The sequence below is a fragment of the Fringilla coelebs genome (genome assembly GCF_963513975.1).
Source record: "Fringilla coelebs genome assembly, chromosome: 19".
NCBI lineage: Eukaryota > Metazoa > Chordata > Aves > Passeriformes > Fringillidae > Fringilla > Fringilla coelebs.
Genome location: NC_140045.1, coordinates 2,416,118 through 2,430,046, shown reverse-complemented (window position 1 = coordinate 2,430,046; position 13,929 = coordinate 2,416,118). Strand labels below are relative to the sequence as shown.

At 43.7% G+C, this 13,929-nt stretch overlaps 1 protein-coding gene across 1 annotated transcript in view; it reads right to left on the bottom strand.

Annotated features, from left to right (window-relative positions):
- Positions 1-13,929, bottom strand: part of LOC311161268 (ATP-binding cassette sub-family A member 9-like) — a 33,746-nt gene that overhangs the window by 19,604 nt on the left and 213 nt on the right. Inside the window, exons 2-14 of the mRNA XM_084218690.1 lie at positions 10,316-10,428; positions 8,545-8,755; positions 8,197-8,355; positions 7,579-7,679; positions 6,798-7,021; positions 6,019-6,157; positions 5,408-5,593; positions 4,738-4,870; positions 4,170-4,335; positions 3,461-3,519; positions 2,402-2,512; positions 1,840-2,015; positions 1,406-1,525 (exon numbers count right to left, since the gene is read on the bottom strand). Of these exons, the coding sequence (XP_084074816.1) occupies positions 1,406-1,525; positions 1,840-2,015; positions 2,402-2,512; positions 3,461-3,519; positions 4,170-4,335; positions 4,738-4,870; positions 5,408-5,593; positions 6,019-6,157; positions 6,798-7,021; positions 7,579-7,679; positions 8,197-8,355; positions 8,545-8,755; positions 10,316-10,428 (1,898 nt within the window). The remainder of the gene's footprint in view (positions 1-1,405; positions 1,526-1,839; positions 2,016-2,401; positions 2,513-3,460; positions 3,520-4,169; positions 4,336-4,737; positions 4,871-5,407; positions 5,594-6,018; positions 6,158-6,797; positions 7,022-7,578; positions 7,680-8,196; positions 8,356-8,544; positions 8,756-10,315; positions 10,429-13,929) is intronic.

Genomic DNA, 13,929 nt, shown 5'->3' with positions numbered 1-13,929 from the left:
TTAGGTCAACCTGTACCGTGACTGTCTATAAAAGCAATGGGTTTCTTAGTAAGAAGAGAAGACTAAAACAGTATAATAAAGTGATAGAATAGTATAAGAAAGTGATATATATCACTATTCTATACTATAGAATAATATAATAACTCTATACTATAGAATAGTATAATAAAGTGATAGAATAGTATAAGAAAGTGATAGAATAGTATACTAAAGTGATATATATCACTATTCTATACTATAGAATAAAATAACTCTATACTATAGAATAGTATAATAAAGTGATAGAATAGTATAAGAAAGTGACATATATCACTATTCTATACTATAGAATAATATAATAATTCTATACTATAGAATAGTAAAATAAAGTGATAGAATAGTATAAGAAAGCGATATATATCACTATTCTATACTATAGAATAATAAAATAACTCTATACTATAGAATAATATAATAACTCTATACTATAGAATAGTATAATAAAGTGATAGAATAGTATAAGAAAGTGATATATATCACTATTCTATACTATAGAATAAAATAACTCTATACTATAGAATAGTATAAGAAAGTGATATATATCACTATTCTATACTATAGAATAATATCATAATTCTATACTATAGAATAGTATAATAAAGTGATAGAATAGTATAATAAAGTGATAGAATAGTATAAGAAACTGGTGTATATCACTATTCTACACTATAGAATAATATAATAATTCTATACTATAGAATAGTATAATAAAGTGATTGATCAGCCTTCTGAGAATCATGGGGTCAATTATTGATGCCACACTACGAGTTCTATAGTGACTTCTGTGAGCCAGGGATGAGTTTGATAAGAGGATCCATGTTCACCCCTGGAAGAATTTCCTACCAAGGTCACTGACACAGAAACCAAGAAAGGAAAAAGGAGAAATAAGAGAAGCCTGCAGCTGCCTGTTCCAGTGAGCACTTTGTCCTTCCTGACCAATGAGGAAAGTGTAAACTAATGAGTTTTGTAGGAATGTATAAAAAGCATGCATGCTAGAATAAAAAGTTTGGAGCCTTCTGAAAATGGAGTGTGTTGCTTTGTATTGTGCCCATTTCAACTACAACACCAGCCCACATGGCTCAGTTCCACACTTGCATCACTTGGTTTCCTGGTTTTGATGGTCTCGCTCAGAGAAGAGAATGTACCCTCAAGTATGGCTTGTTTTTATTGCTCCTTCTCCTGTTGCAATATTCTAATTAAAAATATGGCTCTGATCGAACCAGATTCCCCAATTCCCTTCCAGTAAGTGAATTAGCAGCCTGGAGTGGCAGGGGAAAACCACAACAGACTCTGTGCCAAGTCAAAATGCAAAGCTATGTCCCAGAAAAACACATGCTGTGTGTGCATAAACATGACCGGTCCCTACCTGGGGATTCCCTAAAATTGCAATTCCAAGAGACAATTTTCGCTTTTGTCCCCCGCTCAGGGCTTCAGCACAAACATCCTGAACATCAGTGAGGTCCACCATGACGAGAACTTTCTGCACCTTGGGAACACACAAAGACAAGAGAGTCACATTTCCAAAGCACTGGTCTGAATTCCTAAATGGCTGCAAACATGTCAACGTCACGATTTCAAACTTACCTACCCATAATGGCTTTGCTTGGGGAAAAATAAGAACAAGTCTGAGTTTTAACTCATGACATGAGGGTGAGAGAGTAGTGGAAAACCTCTTTGCCACTAAATCAGGTTTGTTCTCATTTCATAGAACAAGATGCAGGTGATCATCTTTTAACAATAAAGCACAAAGTGCCAAGGTGCCATCAAAGGGAAGTCAGTGGCTGAGAAGCACATACCAACCTCTTCATCTACTTCCTTCCACTGAATCCCCTTGATGTGAGCAAAAATCCTCAGGTTTTCCTTCACCGTTAAGGCTTCAAAATGCAAATTAATTTGGGGGCAAACGCCAATCCTTTCCTGCATTCCTTCCACGTTCCACATTTCAGAAGCATTGTAGTTGTAGATCATTGCAGATCCTGCACAGGGGGGTGAATGAAATATTTCACATTAAGTCCAGCACCATGGATGCTTCCCAAGCATTAAATTAAAAATCCAAGAAACAAAAAAGCAAAATAACCCGATAGCTCAAAGATTTAATACCTTGAAAAAATATTTCAGAGCACCACAACCCTCCCTTACAAATAAAACCATATTTCCTGTAGGTGTGCAGCTCATGGAAAGCACCAGGTCGTCCAGATGGAGAAATGAGCATGGTGCACACCGTGGAGTTTGTGCTGAAGGAGAAATCTGCACTGACAACAACCCAGCATGAATCACTGAGGGAAAACTTGGAGGTTTTTTGTTTATTTTCCCCTTACACTTGAAAAAACCAACAACTCAGCATCCCGGCCCATCATCTCACCTGCTGAAGGCTTGGAAAATCCGCTGAGCACATTTAACAGAGCAGTTTTCCCAGATCCACTGTGACCCAGCAGGGCAGTGATCTGCCCTTCATATATATTTAAGGACAAACCTGGAATAAAAACGGGACAACAGTAGGATGGAAGCGTGTGAGAAACGCACTTGGACCTGTAGCTGTTGCCACAGGTGACAGAAGTGACATTTCTTCAGAATCTGAGAGGCAAAACCAGATCCAAAAGCACAGGTTAGTCCTTCAGGAGTCAGGCCTGAGCTTAGTAAGGAATTATGTCTTGACTGAACTGAGGGAATAAATGTATTATCTTCAATATTTAAAGAATTTTGACTTCAGTTTTCTACGAGGTTCATAACATTTCCCTTCAGTGTGGCTCAAGAAGAGTCCTCAGGAAGAGAAGAGCCCAGAGCTTTTCCAAGATGTCAGATTTCAAGACATTTCAAAGCAGCCAGACTTTGCCCCCTCATTTTCTCTTTTAAAAAAATACTTTGTGTTTCTGTGGGTTGTTCAGGTTGTGTTTGCTTGGTTTTTTCCACTCAATATAGACCTTTGAGGCCATATTGATATTTTTAGTATTTTTCATTTTTGATATTTTCACTTGGAGTTCTTTTTAAACAAAGGTATTTAACAAATACCCCATGGCTTTACTATGGCTGTGTCAAATATTTGCACTGGCAAGAGAACACAGCTCAGGCAGGGACAGAAGATTTGGCCCTAAAATCCCAAGTTTGCCCAAAATAGTTTACATTTTGAGAGGGAGGTTTGAGAGGGGATTTCTAGAGTGGTTCATCCCTGCAAAACCACAGCTTTTAAGGAGATTTCTGCTGTTGCAAAAAATAATAAACAGTGATTTTTTTTTCCTGGAGGGAACAGGCAGATAACGACCTGGTAGAAATTTGCCAGTAATTTACCCCAGCAGAAATAATCATTGCACAATATAATTTAACAGGCCCAGAGGCAGAATTCAGTACAGCCAGTACAGATCCAAACACTTTGGGTTCTTATCTAGTGAAAAATGAATAAAATAATGACAAAGCCTCTCCTTACCCTTTAAAGCTTCGGTGCTCTTGTTGTTCTTCTTGTATATTTTTTTAATATTGTTTAGTCTAAAGAAAAGTAAGCAAGCCATTAATTACTGAATCACAGTTTGGGGGCTTTTTCCTCTGCCTCAAATTAAACATTGAAAACTTTGGGGGGAATATTTCCCAACTTCTTCCTCCAACTGGTCCTGCAGAAGAAATCCCTTGATGTAACTCAGGAGTAGCAGGATTTAGCTGTGCTTTTCTAAAGGCTGTTTGAAAGGTTTCAAAGCCAAACTCGAGGAACACTTAGTGAGTGAAGGAGGAGGATATAAAGTGGGTATTTAATTAGGAGTGATGACCTCGCTGTGATTTTGGCACATTTCTGTGCAGCACCCAGCCCTGCAAGGATGGACAGGGCAGCATTGCATTTTCTGCAGCACACCCTGTGCTTGAAGATGCTGGGGAAGGGGGGAAGATGCTCAGCACACTGCTGAGAGGGAAGTGCAGGGCAGGGAGTTGGAGGATGCCCCACATCCAACAAATGTTCAAATCCATCTCTGGATCGCGACAACACCCCGAACAACCCCCGCCTTTCACACATTTACCTTAACCTCCTCCACAATGCCAGCTGCCAGCCTCACACTGCCCAGGGCAGCGTGGCTGTGCTCTCCAGAGCCAAACACTCTGGGCAGAGCTGTGTTTTCCTTTTTTCCTTGCCCAAAGGAGCCCCTCACCTGATGGCCTCCTTGCCGTCGAAGCCCGGCGGCATCGGCTCGGCGTCGCCGCCCAGGACGGGGTCGTGGCTGCTGCCAGCTCTCACCCCCACGGACCCACTGCTGCCCCTCAGCCAGTAGGAGGGTCTCAGGAAGAAGGCAGGAGGATGTGGGACCCCGTACTTGCCTGGATCAGAGGCAGAGAAGTGAAAATATCAACCCTAAAACTCCATCTGTCAGCTCTGAGAAATGCCCAGCCCAGCTGCCCTGGTAGGGCAGAACGTGAACTTGCAGCAGAGTGAAAGAATTGATAAACTCTGCAATTTAAATTGGCCATATCTGCAACGTCAGGTGTGAGTTAATCAAGCCCACGACCCCATTTCCAACCTCTTTGGTTCCAAGAAATCAGAACAAGTCCCACGACACCCCTCCAACCCCAGTGCTCAGGGCTGTAGGAGCAGGATCTCACTGCAGGGCTGCAGTTTTCTCTCCTCCCACCACTCCTTGGGTAACTTTCTCTCCACAAAGCAGGGAATTATAAAAGAAAAAGCAATGAAGTTTGCATTTTTCCCCTCTCATTTTCACTCACCAGGCAAAACCTTATCGAAGTAGATGGCCAGCAGGAAATACAAGACACTGTCCAGGCTCAGGATGAGGTACAGGTTATAAAAAGGGTACAGCTCTGGGGGAAATGCTGGCCCATATTTTTCTAGTTTTACCATCTAGGGGAGGAAAAAAAGCAAAATTCAGATGCAACATTTCCTTCAGACAGAAATACTTTGCGTGAGCTACTGCTGTGTCATCACAGCCATTTTCACTCAAAACCAATTCACTCGTGACCACGACGCTGTTCCTAAGGAGGGAAAGGGTTTATTCTGACCACAAGCACCAGAAATGCCTCAGTAAGCTGAATTTCCAACCATGCAGAAGTTACAGAGTGCTGTTTGCAAAGGCAGCACTTCCAGCCCTCAGTTCCTGCAGCCCTTGGTACCCACCAGCCACATCCCACTGCTCATTTTACAGAGATTTCAATTTGTTGCAGTAAAATTCCTGATGCACTTGAGCGCCCAACCATCTTTGCCACGATTTAGCACAGATTTTTTTAGCTCTTTTTCTGATTTTTTGGAGCCAAGTTTCCTCTTTAGAAGCAGAAGGGGTTGACTGGGTCGTTCTGGTGATGCAAATTGTGGATTTTGCTGCTCTCTGGCAGAATTTTGGGGCTGAGCTTTTGGGGTGAGCTGGTTTTATCATGGACATACCGTTGCCAGGCCAGCTGTGAAGGCAAAGGGACTGAAGAGGTTTAAAATCCATTCCAAAGCTCGTGGCAGTTTTTCAATCAACGTCAAAAAGCCCAGAGCCCCGAAGAGGACGTGAAGGAGAAATCCCACAAAACTGGAAATGTTTGGCTGCTTTAGCAACGAGCTGAGCAGGAAAGTGAAGTGAATCTGCAGCAGAGGAAACCAGCAGTTAGCAGGATGCATTTCTGCTGCAATTAAAAACAAAACAGCTTGAAAATAGGAGGAAAATCAGAGACCCAGCTGGGTTTCGAGATGCACAGGGCTTTGTTTAGCAGCTCTGAGATTTAGGGCAGGTTTGTAAGGTTTATAAGGTTTATAAGACAAATCACTCCCAGCCTCATTGTGACACCTCTCTTTACTCTGATTTTGAGTCAGAATCTCCCAAAATACAATGGTATTAAAAAAATATACAAAACCAACCTAAAACCTAGCCTATAAAAAATCACCATAAATCACAGCAGACTATTTTTGTTACTTTCTCATATAATACCAGCCCTAAAAAACTCTGCAGATATTTCAATTAGGAGAAAAAAAAAAAAAAGCATCATATAAGAATACAAAAGCAAACTTACACATGCCATGCCATAAAAGAAATAAAAAAAATACAGTTCCAAGAAGGTGTTGTGATTAAAAACTTCACTCAGGGTGACCCAGGTCAGCAGGCTGGCTGTGATGGAGACATACACGGTGTACAGCAAACTCCAGGATAACCTACAAGGGAAGGCACAGTTACTCCTGCCCCTGAGCATCACAACACCTGCCACGACATAGCCAAGGGGGTTTGAATTGAAATATTTTGCATTTTCATCGATTTCCAATTCTCAGAGTGGGCAGGTGCAGATATCAGAGAGGCACAGGGAGGGTCAGGGCAGGAGGGACAGGGAGGTGGATGTCTCTGCTCAAAAAGGGACATCCCAGAGCAGGAGGCACAGGAAGGTGTCCAGGTGGGTCTGGAGTCTCTCCTCTCTGAGCAGCCTGCTCAGTGCTTGGTTACTGCTCAGGACAGAAGTTCTCCCACCAATTCAGGCCTGGCACCTGCCCAGATCTCTGCAGCCCAGCCAGGGCACACAGAGAATCCGCAGCCAGGACCTTCCACCGTGTGCTCTGCCAAGGATGGGAAATATTCGTGCTCCTCCTCTTTTTTGGGAGGAGAAAAACAACAAAACAAGTACCAAAAAAAAACCTTTCTCAGAGTAACAGGCTTGGAAACAGAGCCCCCCCCCCAGCAAAAAAACCCCAGAATGGTCCAGACACCTCAAAAATCCCCTAATTCCACCTCCCACCAGACCAGGCTGCTCCATACATTTGATAAAATAATTCCTGTAATTACACATTGATTTCTGAGGTTTACCAGAAGGAAATGTCTTGCAGACCCATTGCTCTCATCAGTATCTTCAGCTTCTTCTTCTCCTTGAGAAGCTTCACTGATAAAAAGTGCATGTATGGGCAGTAGCTCAGCATGGCACAGATAATGAACCAAAGGTAATCCAGTTTATACAGAGGTTTCAGCACGGTTTGCAGGTGAACTCCAGCAATTGACTTCATTTCTTTCCACACAGAGTGGTTGGTTTTTATCTAAAGGAAATCAGAAATTAAATCCGTTTCATTTTTGCAATGAAATATTAGAACAACATCAGAACAAACAGGGGGTTACAAGCATTAAAATCATTAGTTTGTCAATAATAGGGTTATGTCTATAAGCAAATAACCAGTAATTAGTGTGTTTTTGTGCTGACTTGCAATAAACTCCATTAAATCCTTGTTCCATTCACTGCCTCGAGCCAGGAGAACTATCTGTCACTCTTTTAAATTTTGAATTACACTAATTATTTAAGAAGTCGATGACCACAGAAAATCTGAGCATCACAAGATCCCAGAATGGTTTGGGTTGGAAGGGACCCCAAAAATCCCCTTTTTCCACCCCTCCATGGGCAGGGACCCCTCCCATTATCCCAGGGTGCTCCAAGCCCTGTCCAACCTGGCCTTGGACACTTTTAGGGCTGGAAAAATGAACTGGCCTGGTGGTTTTCTTGTTGTTTGGGGGTTTTTTCTCCCCTCTATTTTTGCTTTAATCCATTTGGGTTTTAAGTTTACACAGAACTGTGGGGAGAACAGCAAATGAGCACACTTACTTCGATGACTGCTGCATCAATGCTGGACTGCACTGAGAGGAACCCCCCATACCAGTACAGAGGGACTTTGCAGTGCCTGGCTGAAAAATCCCAGCAGGTTTCTGTTGGGGAAACAAATTTTTAAAAAAGAATTAATTAATATTAATCAATACATTTCCATAGACATGTGCATATAAATATTTGTGGGTGACAGGTGGGGTTGAAAATGAGTTTTATCTAAGTGTGAGGAAATCAAGATTTGGGTTTGCTCAGCCTTTTATCTTTTAATGTGTTAAATCTCTGGCCAGGGACATTAATGCACACACAATTCCCATTTTTCCAGGCATGATTTGACGTGTTCAGGTGCAAAAGGGAGAGGGACAAAAGGCACTGGATGATCTCTGAGCTCCCTTCCAGCCCCAACCATTTTGGGATTCTCTGATTGTGGATGACATTTATGTTCTTACAGATTTTTCTCTGATATTTTTTTCCTTTTACAGACAGATTTTAAGTCGTGTCTTTCTCAAGGCATTTGGCACATGCAGCCTCCATCCCTTTGGGGTGGCACAGCAGCACAGAAATCCAGCTGAACAGTTTTCAATGCAAAATCAAAGCCTGGGGCTTCATTTATTTTGTTACCTATGTGCTCAAAGCCCTCATTTGGAAACATTGCTCTGCCCACTGGAAATCTGAGGGTGTAGGAGAAATCATCCTTAAAAACAACACCAATGGTTTCCTCCTCCAAAAGTCCTTTTGCTTCCATTTTTGCCTCACTTTCCACTTCTTCTACGATTATACCTGCAGTTAGAATAGATAATTAATATTGAAAAAATGGGGGAAAAAAGAATAAAACCAGCACAGCAATGAAAATGGGCATCACCACGATTATCCCCCCTCCCAAAACTCAGGTGGGACAAATGCTCCCTGCCACGAGGGTGGGTCAGGACCACCTCAGCCCTGCAGGAAGGTGGGTTGGGGAGCTTTTACCCCTCAGTGATGGGCTGGAGGCCACTTTGGCCATGATCCTGCGGGTGCTGCTGGTGGCAGGGCTGTAGAGGAGGGTGACCCCCGAGGCGTTGAAGGCGGGCTGGTCCAGGCGCCCCAGCGCCTTGTAGGGGAACTCCTGGGTGTGGTAGTACATGATGAGCCCTGCAGAGTCCCTCAGGATGTACAGGAACACCAGAGAGGACACCCACTCCTGCAGGGAAGGAAGGCAGAGGAATGGCAGATGGGGCTTTCCAAAGCAGCTGGTGGATAAATAAAACCAAAGGAACAATGGGAAGGATTCCACTGAGTGATGGATGGGAAAAGAGATTTGCTTTTACAAATAAATTTTAGGTTTGCTGATAAATGAAATTGGGCATTGAAAGATGAAAGAAACAATGGGGAGGAAAAGCCCCTAAATTCCACAAGAATTAGAAATGAAAAGGGAGGGTTGTACATTAGAGGGGAATCTTCAGTATCAGGAATTTCAGGAAGTCCGAACCTCTCAAGTACCTCAGGAATGGGGAAAGAGAGAAGGGAAATGTGGCTGGAAATTGGGATAAAAAGGAGGCTGCATCCTCCAAAAACTGGAGAGACCCCAGGGGATGCCCCATGGCCTCTCCCTTTATTGGAATAAAGTCACAGGGCTGCTCTATCTCCTTTTTGGACAGAACCCTCTGGTGTTTGTGGGTTAATTTTCCTGACAGAAGGAAGGAGGGAAATGCAGAGGTGAGGGGTAGCCCATGATCAGCCCTGCAGAGTCAGGGAGGATGAAGAGGAAATCCAGTGAGGCCAGACATGAAGGGAAAGGGAAAGGGAAAGGGAAAGGGAAAGGGAAAGGGAAAGGGAAAGGGAAAGGGAGAGGGAAAGGGAAAGGGAAAGGGAAAGGGAAAGGGAAAGGGAAAGGGAAAGGGAAAGGGAAAGGGAAAGGGAAAGGGAAAGGGAAAGGGAAAGGGAAAGGGAAAGGAATCCAGAGGTGAGGGGCAGCCCAGGGAAGTGTTGGTGCCTTAGGATCTAACTTTTCTGTTTTTCAGCTACACTGCTTTAGGGTATCACTCTAAAACTCCACAGCTGCTGTTCTCCCATTTTATCCAGCCAAGAAATTCCTCTCCAGGCCTGGGAATCAAGGACACCTCACTGCCTCAGGCCTGGGGAGATGGAAACAACACTGAACTGATGGGGAAAATGTGGAATAAATGACTTCATTACCTGAAGCTGTAATTGGAGGATTAACCCCAATATGTAAATGGACCAAATTTATAATTGTCTGGAAAACTCGTGACATTTCCATCTTGGGTGTTGCCCTCAGAGGTTTCTGGCTGCCCAAGGTGTATTTATTGAAGGCCTGCAATAAATACCCACTTTATTCCCTTAATCTTGCCTCTGTTTCTGGCAGCCCCTCCAAGGCATTGGGGAGGCTCCTCCAGGACCCTTCTGAGGCAGCTCTGACCCCACTGCCCTGTGCCCCAGGTGGGATGGGTTTCACATCCCACAGGGTCTCAGATGGAAAACAGGCTTGGTTAGTGCCAGAGCCAGCGAGGTCTGTGGATAATCTGACCCTGGAGCCATGAATTGGACATTGTGTTCCTCTGCACAAGCCGGCAGCCAGCTTTGTCACGAGGCAGATCTGTAGTGTCACAGGAAGAAGGAACTGCTGACATTTCCCAGGGAGCCACAGCTGAGCCTTCTCACATCCCCTCGCACAAAAACAATGCAACGTGAAAATACTTGGTAGTAGAAATCCTGATTTCCCTTTGGAAGAGCTGACACTTGCCTGGAAACTTTTTGACTTCATCCTCCACACCAGAAGAATATTTTTCCACAATAGAGCACAGGTTTGCTGAAATATTTGTGAGGCTTTCTTGGACGCCCCCTGCATTTTTCCAGCTAAGATGGGAAAGAAAATGATGTAATTTAGAATAAAAACAGGTCACTGGGAGTTAAATAGCACTTCAGAGGAAGCCAGCAGCATGCCAAAGGGGGAAGACTTGTCTCCTGAACTTTGGACAACCAAAATTGGAAGGAAATAGACCAAGATCGTGCAAGGGAACAGAGAGCTGGGCTGGACTCTGAGCTGCCTCATCCACGTGCAGAGGTTCATCCTTCCTCACCCAAATTCATCCTTCCTCATCCAAATTCATCCTTCCTCATCCATGTTCATCCTTCCTCATCCATGTTCATCCTTCCTCACCCAAATTCATCCTTCCTCATCCCAAATTCATCCTTCCTCATCCAAACTCATCCTTCCTCACCCAAACTCATCCTTCCTCAGTCAAATTCATCCTTCCTCATCCAAACTCATCCTTTCTCACCCAGGTTCATCCTTCCTCACCCAAATTCATCCTTCCTCACCCAAATTCATCCTTCCTCACCTAGACTTATCCTGCCTCACTCAAATTCATTCTTCCTCATCCAGATTCATCCTTCCTCATCCCAAATTCATCCTTCTTTACCCAAATTCATCCTTCCTCATCCAGATTCATCCTTCCTCACCCAGATTCATCCTTCCTCACCCAGATTCATCCTTCTTTACCCAAATTCATCCTTCCTCACCCAGACTCATCCTTCCTCACCCAAATTCATCCTTCCTCATCCAGGTTCATCCTTCCTCACCCAGGTTCATCCTTCCTCACCCCAAACTCATCCTTCCTCACCCCAAACTCATCCTTCCTGACCCAGACTCATCCTTCCTCACCCAAATTCATCCTTCCTCACCCAGATTCATCCTTCCTCACCCAAATCTATCCTTCCTCACCCAGGTTCACCCTTCCTCATCCAAATTCATCCTTCCTCATCCAGACTCATCCTTCCTCATCCAGGTTCATCCTTCCTCACCCAAATTCATCCTTCCTCACCCAGATTCATCCTTCCTCACCCAGATTCATCCTTCCTCATCCAGATTCATCCTTCCTCACCCAAATTCATCCTTCCTCATCCAGGTTCATCCTTCTTTACCCAAATTCATCCTTCCTCATCCAGACTCATCCTTCCTCATCCTAATTCATCCTTCCTTATCCAGACTCATCCTTCCTCACCCCAACTCATCCTTCCTCACCCATGTTCATCCTTCCTCATCCCAAAGAGGCTTTGTGGAACAGACAGCTGCTCACTTTCCACGTCTCACGGCAGGAAGTGAATTTGTGTCTGGCCTCAGACACGTGGTTTGTTGGCAAAGCACCGCTCACGTGCCCTGGGTTCTGAACCAGACCCTGAATCCCATTACAAACACTGGGCAGATGCTAAAAATAACCTAAACCAGAGGCTGCCACTGCCTGCCTTCACCAGGCTGGTAAGAGACCAGTTTGTTCTGTTTTCACCCAAATATTCAGGAACTTTAATGCAGTTAGAGCAGGGCAGGATTAGAACACCCATGTGCTCCTTAATATCCTCCTAAGTGCTGAGCAGGCAGCATTTCTTTGGGATATTTCTTTTAGCTCCAGATTTAATCCTGTGGCCAAGCAGCAAGAACAGGAGCAAGTTCAGAGTGATGGGTTTCACCCCCTTCCCAGGGGAGCAGGGCAGGGAACCTCCCAGCATGTTTTTGTGGCTTAATCCTTTCAAATGGCTGAAACCCAGAATCATAAAAACCCAAAATCAAAGCAACCTCACAGGCAGAGTGCTGCATTCCCCTTGGAGAGCTTTCCTGATTTCATGGATTGGGCAGCTGGAGTTAATAAAGGCTTCCAGTGCTCTGTTCCCCTCCCTGCTTGTTTTTTTGCAATAATTAAATATTTGTGTACTGCAGGGGCAAGGGATCCAGGATCCCACTTTACCTCCTGTGTTATCACAGGGCATTCCTTATCTCATTTTATCTCTCTTTCCCTGCCCAAGCTTCCTCCCACGCTTCCTCCCTGCTGCCTGCACTAAAAGTTAAAGGTAAATAGGAAGAGATTTCTAGGAAGTGTCACTTTTTTTTTCCTTTTTTTTTTTTTTTTTTTTTTTTTTTTTGTTTGCTCAGGTCTGGATTTCAGTCATGAACTGGAAGCAGCAGCTCAGCCCAGGATGTTTGGGTAGTAAACAAAGTGTGGTGGTATTTGGATAACAAGGAAAACATGATGGTCTTTAAAGGATGCACGGAATCTCCGCAGTCACAACAAACAATTTTAAAATGATGGAGCAAATCTACAGCTTTTCACAAAATTTTAACCAAATTTCTACCAGTTTTAATTTACTTTTCAATTTTAATTTACTTTTTGCCTGTGGAGCAAGGAGCAAATACCACTGGGAGCCAAATATGAAGCCAGGGATTCAAACAAATGATGTTTCCTACAAAGGCTGTGGAATTTAACTTTCAGTCAGATACCTAATAAATATTAGCTATTATTAACTTTAAATTAGGTATCTAATTAATCTATTAGAGGATTCTCTCTTAGCTATGTTTTTTACCTTTTTCACAATTATCTGTGAGGCCTGAGGCTCAAAACTTCAGATGCAGAAGGCAAAATAAACACATCAGAAACTGGAGGCAGTGATGTTTGGGAAACTTTAATCCAGACAAGAGCATCACTTGTAAAGCTGGATGTCTCCAGGGCCTCATTAAGTGCATCCAAACTTCCTGCTCATCAGGAACTCCCTGCCAAGGTGTTGCAATAACTTTTCCTGGATCCTGTGTGCAGCTCTGCTCTAGCAGAAGCTGTCCTGGGAAGGCACATCCCCTATAATCCCTTTATTTACTATCCCAGGGAATTCCTCTTTGGCACCTCTTCGCACTATTTTCCTCTGTAAATTTAACTTTTTGAGGTCTGTTTGAAGATGTCCTGCTCATTGGACTGGGTGATTTTAAAGGTCCCTTCCAACCCAAAGCATTCCTGGAATTTAAGATTTTAGCTCCTAAAATCAAGCTGCTCCTCAGGAGCTCTGGCAGGATCCTCTCAATTTTGGGTTCAAAGGGAGAAATCCCTGGTGCATCTCACACTTCCCAGAGGATCCAGTGGCTTTCCCAGGGCCAAGGATGAATCCCTGCACGTGGAGAGTGCAGAGCTCATTCCATCCCCTCCTCTTTGCCAGTTCTTGCAGTTTTTTGTGTTTGCATCTGATAAATCCGAGACAGATTTGCACTGACTCTGCTCCAACTCAGACAGGAACAGGTTGTTTTTTTCCTACTCTCTACTTGAAAATAACAACTCTAAGCCCACCCTTAATCAAAGCTCAACGCTTCAGCTCATACAGAGAAGTGAAATTTGGGGGTTTTGTATTTTTAGATGCCTTTAGTGACAGCAAGGAGGAGGAGGAGAGCAAAGGGAGGGATCATCACCCAGTGCTCAACCTGCAGCCACAGGGAGAACCAAAAGCCTCCAGAAAAGCTGAGTTTTTTTGCTCCTTCTAAAATATTTTGTTGTGAACTAACAGTCCACCACAAAACAGAGCTGGAAGGTGCAACTTCTATGC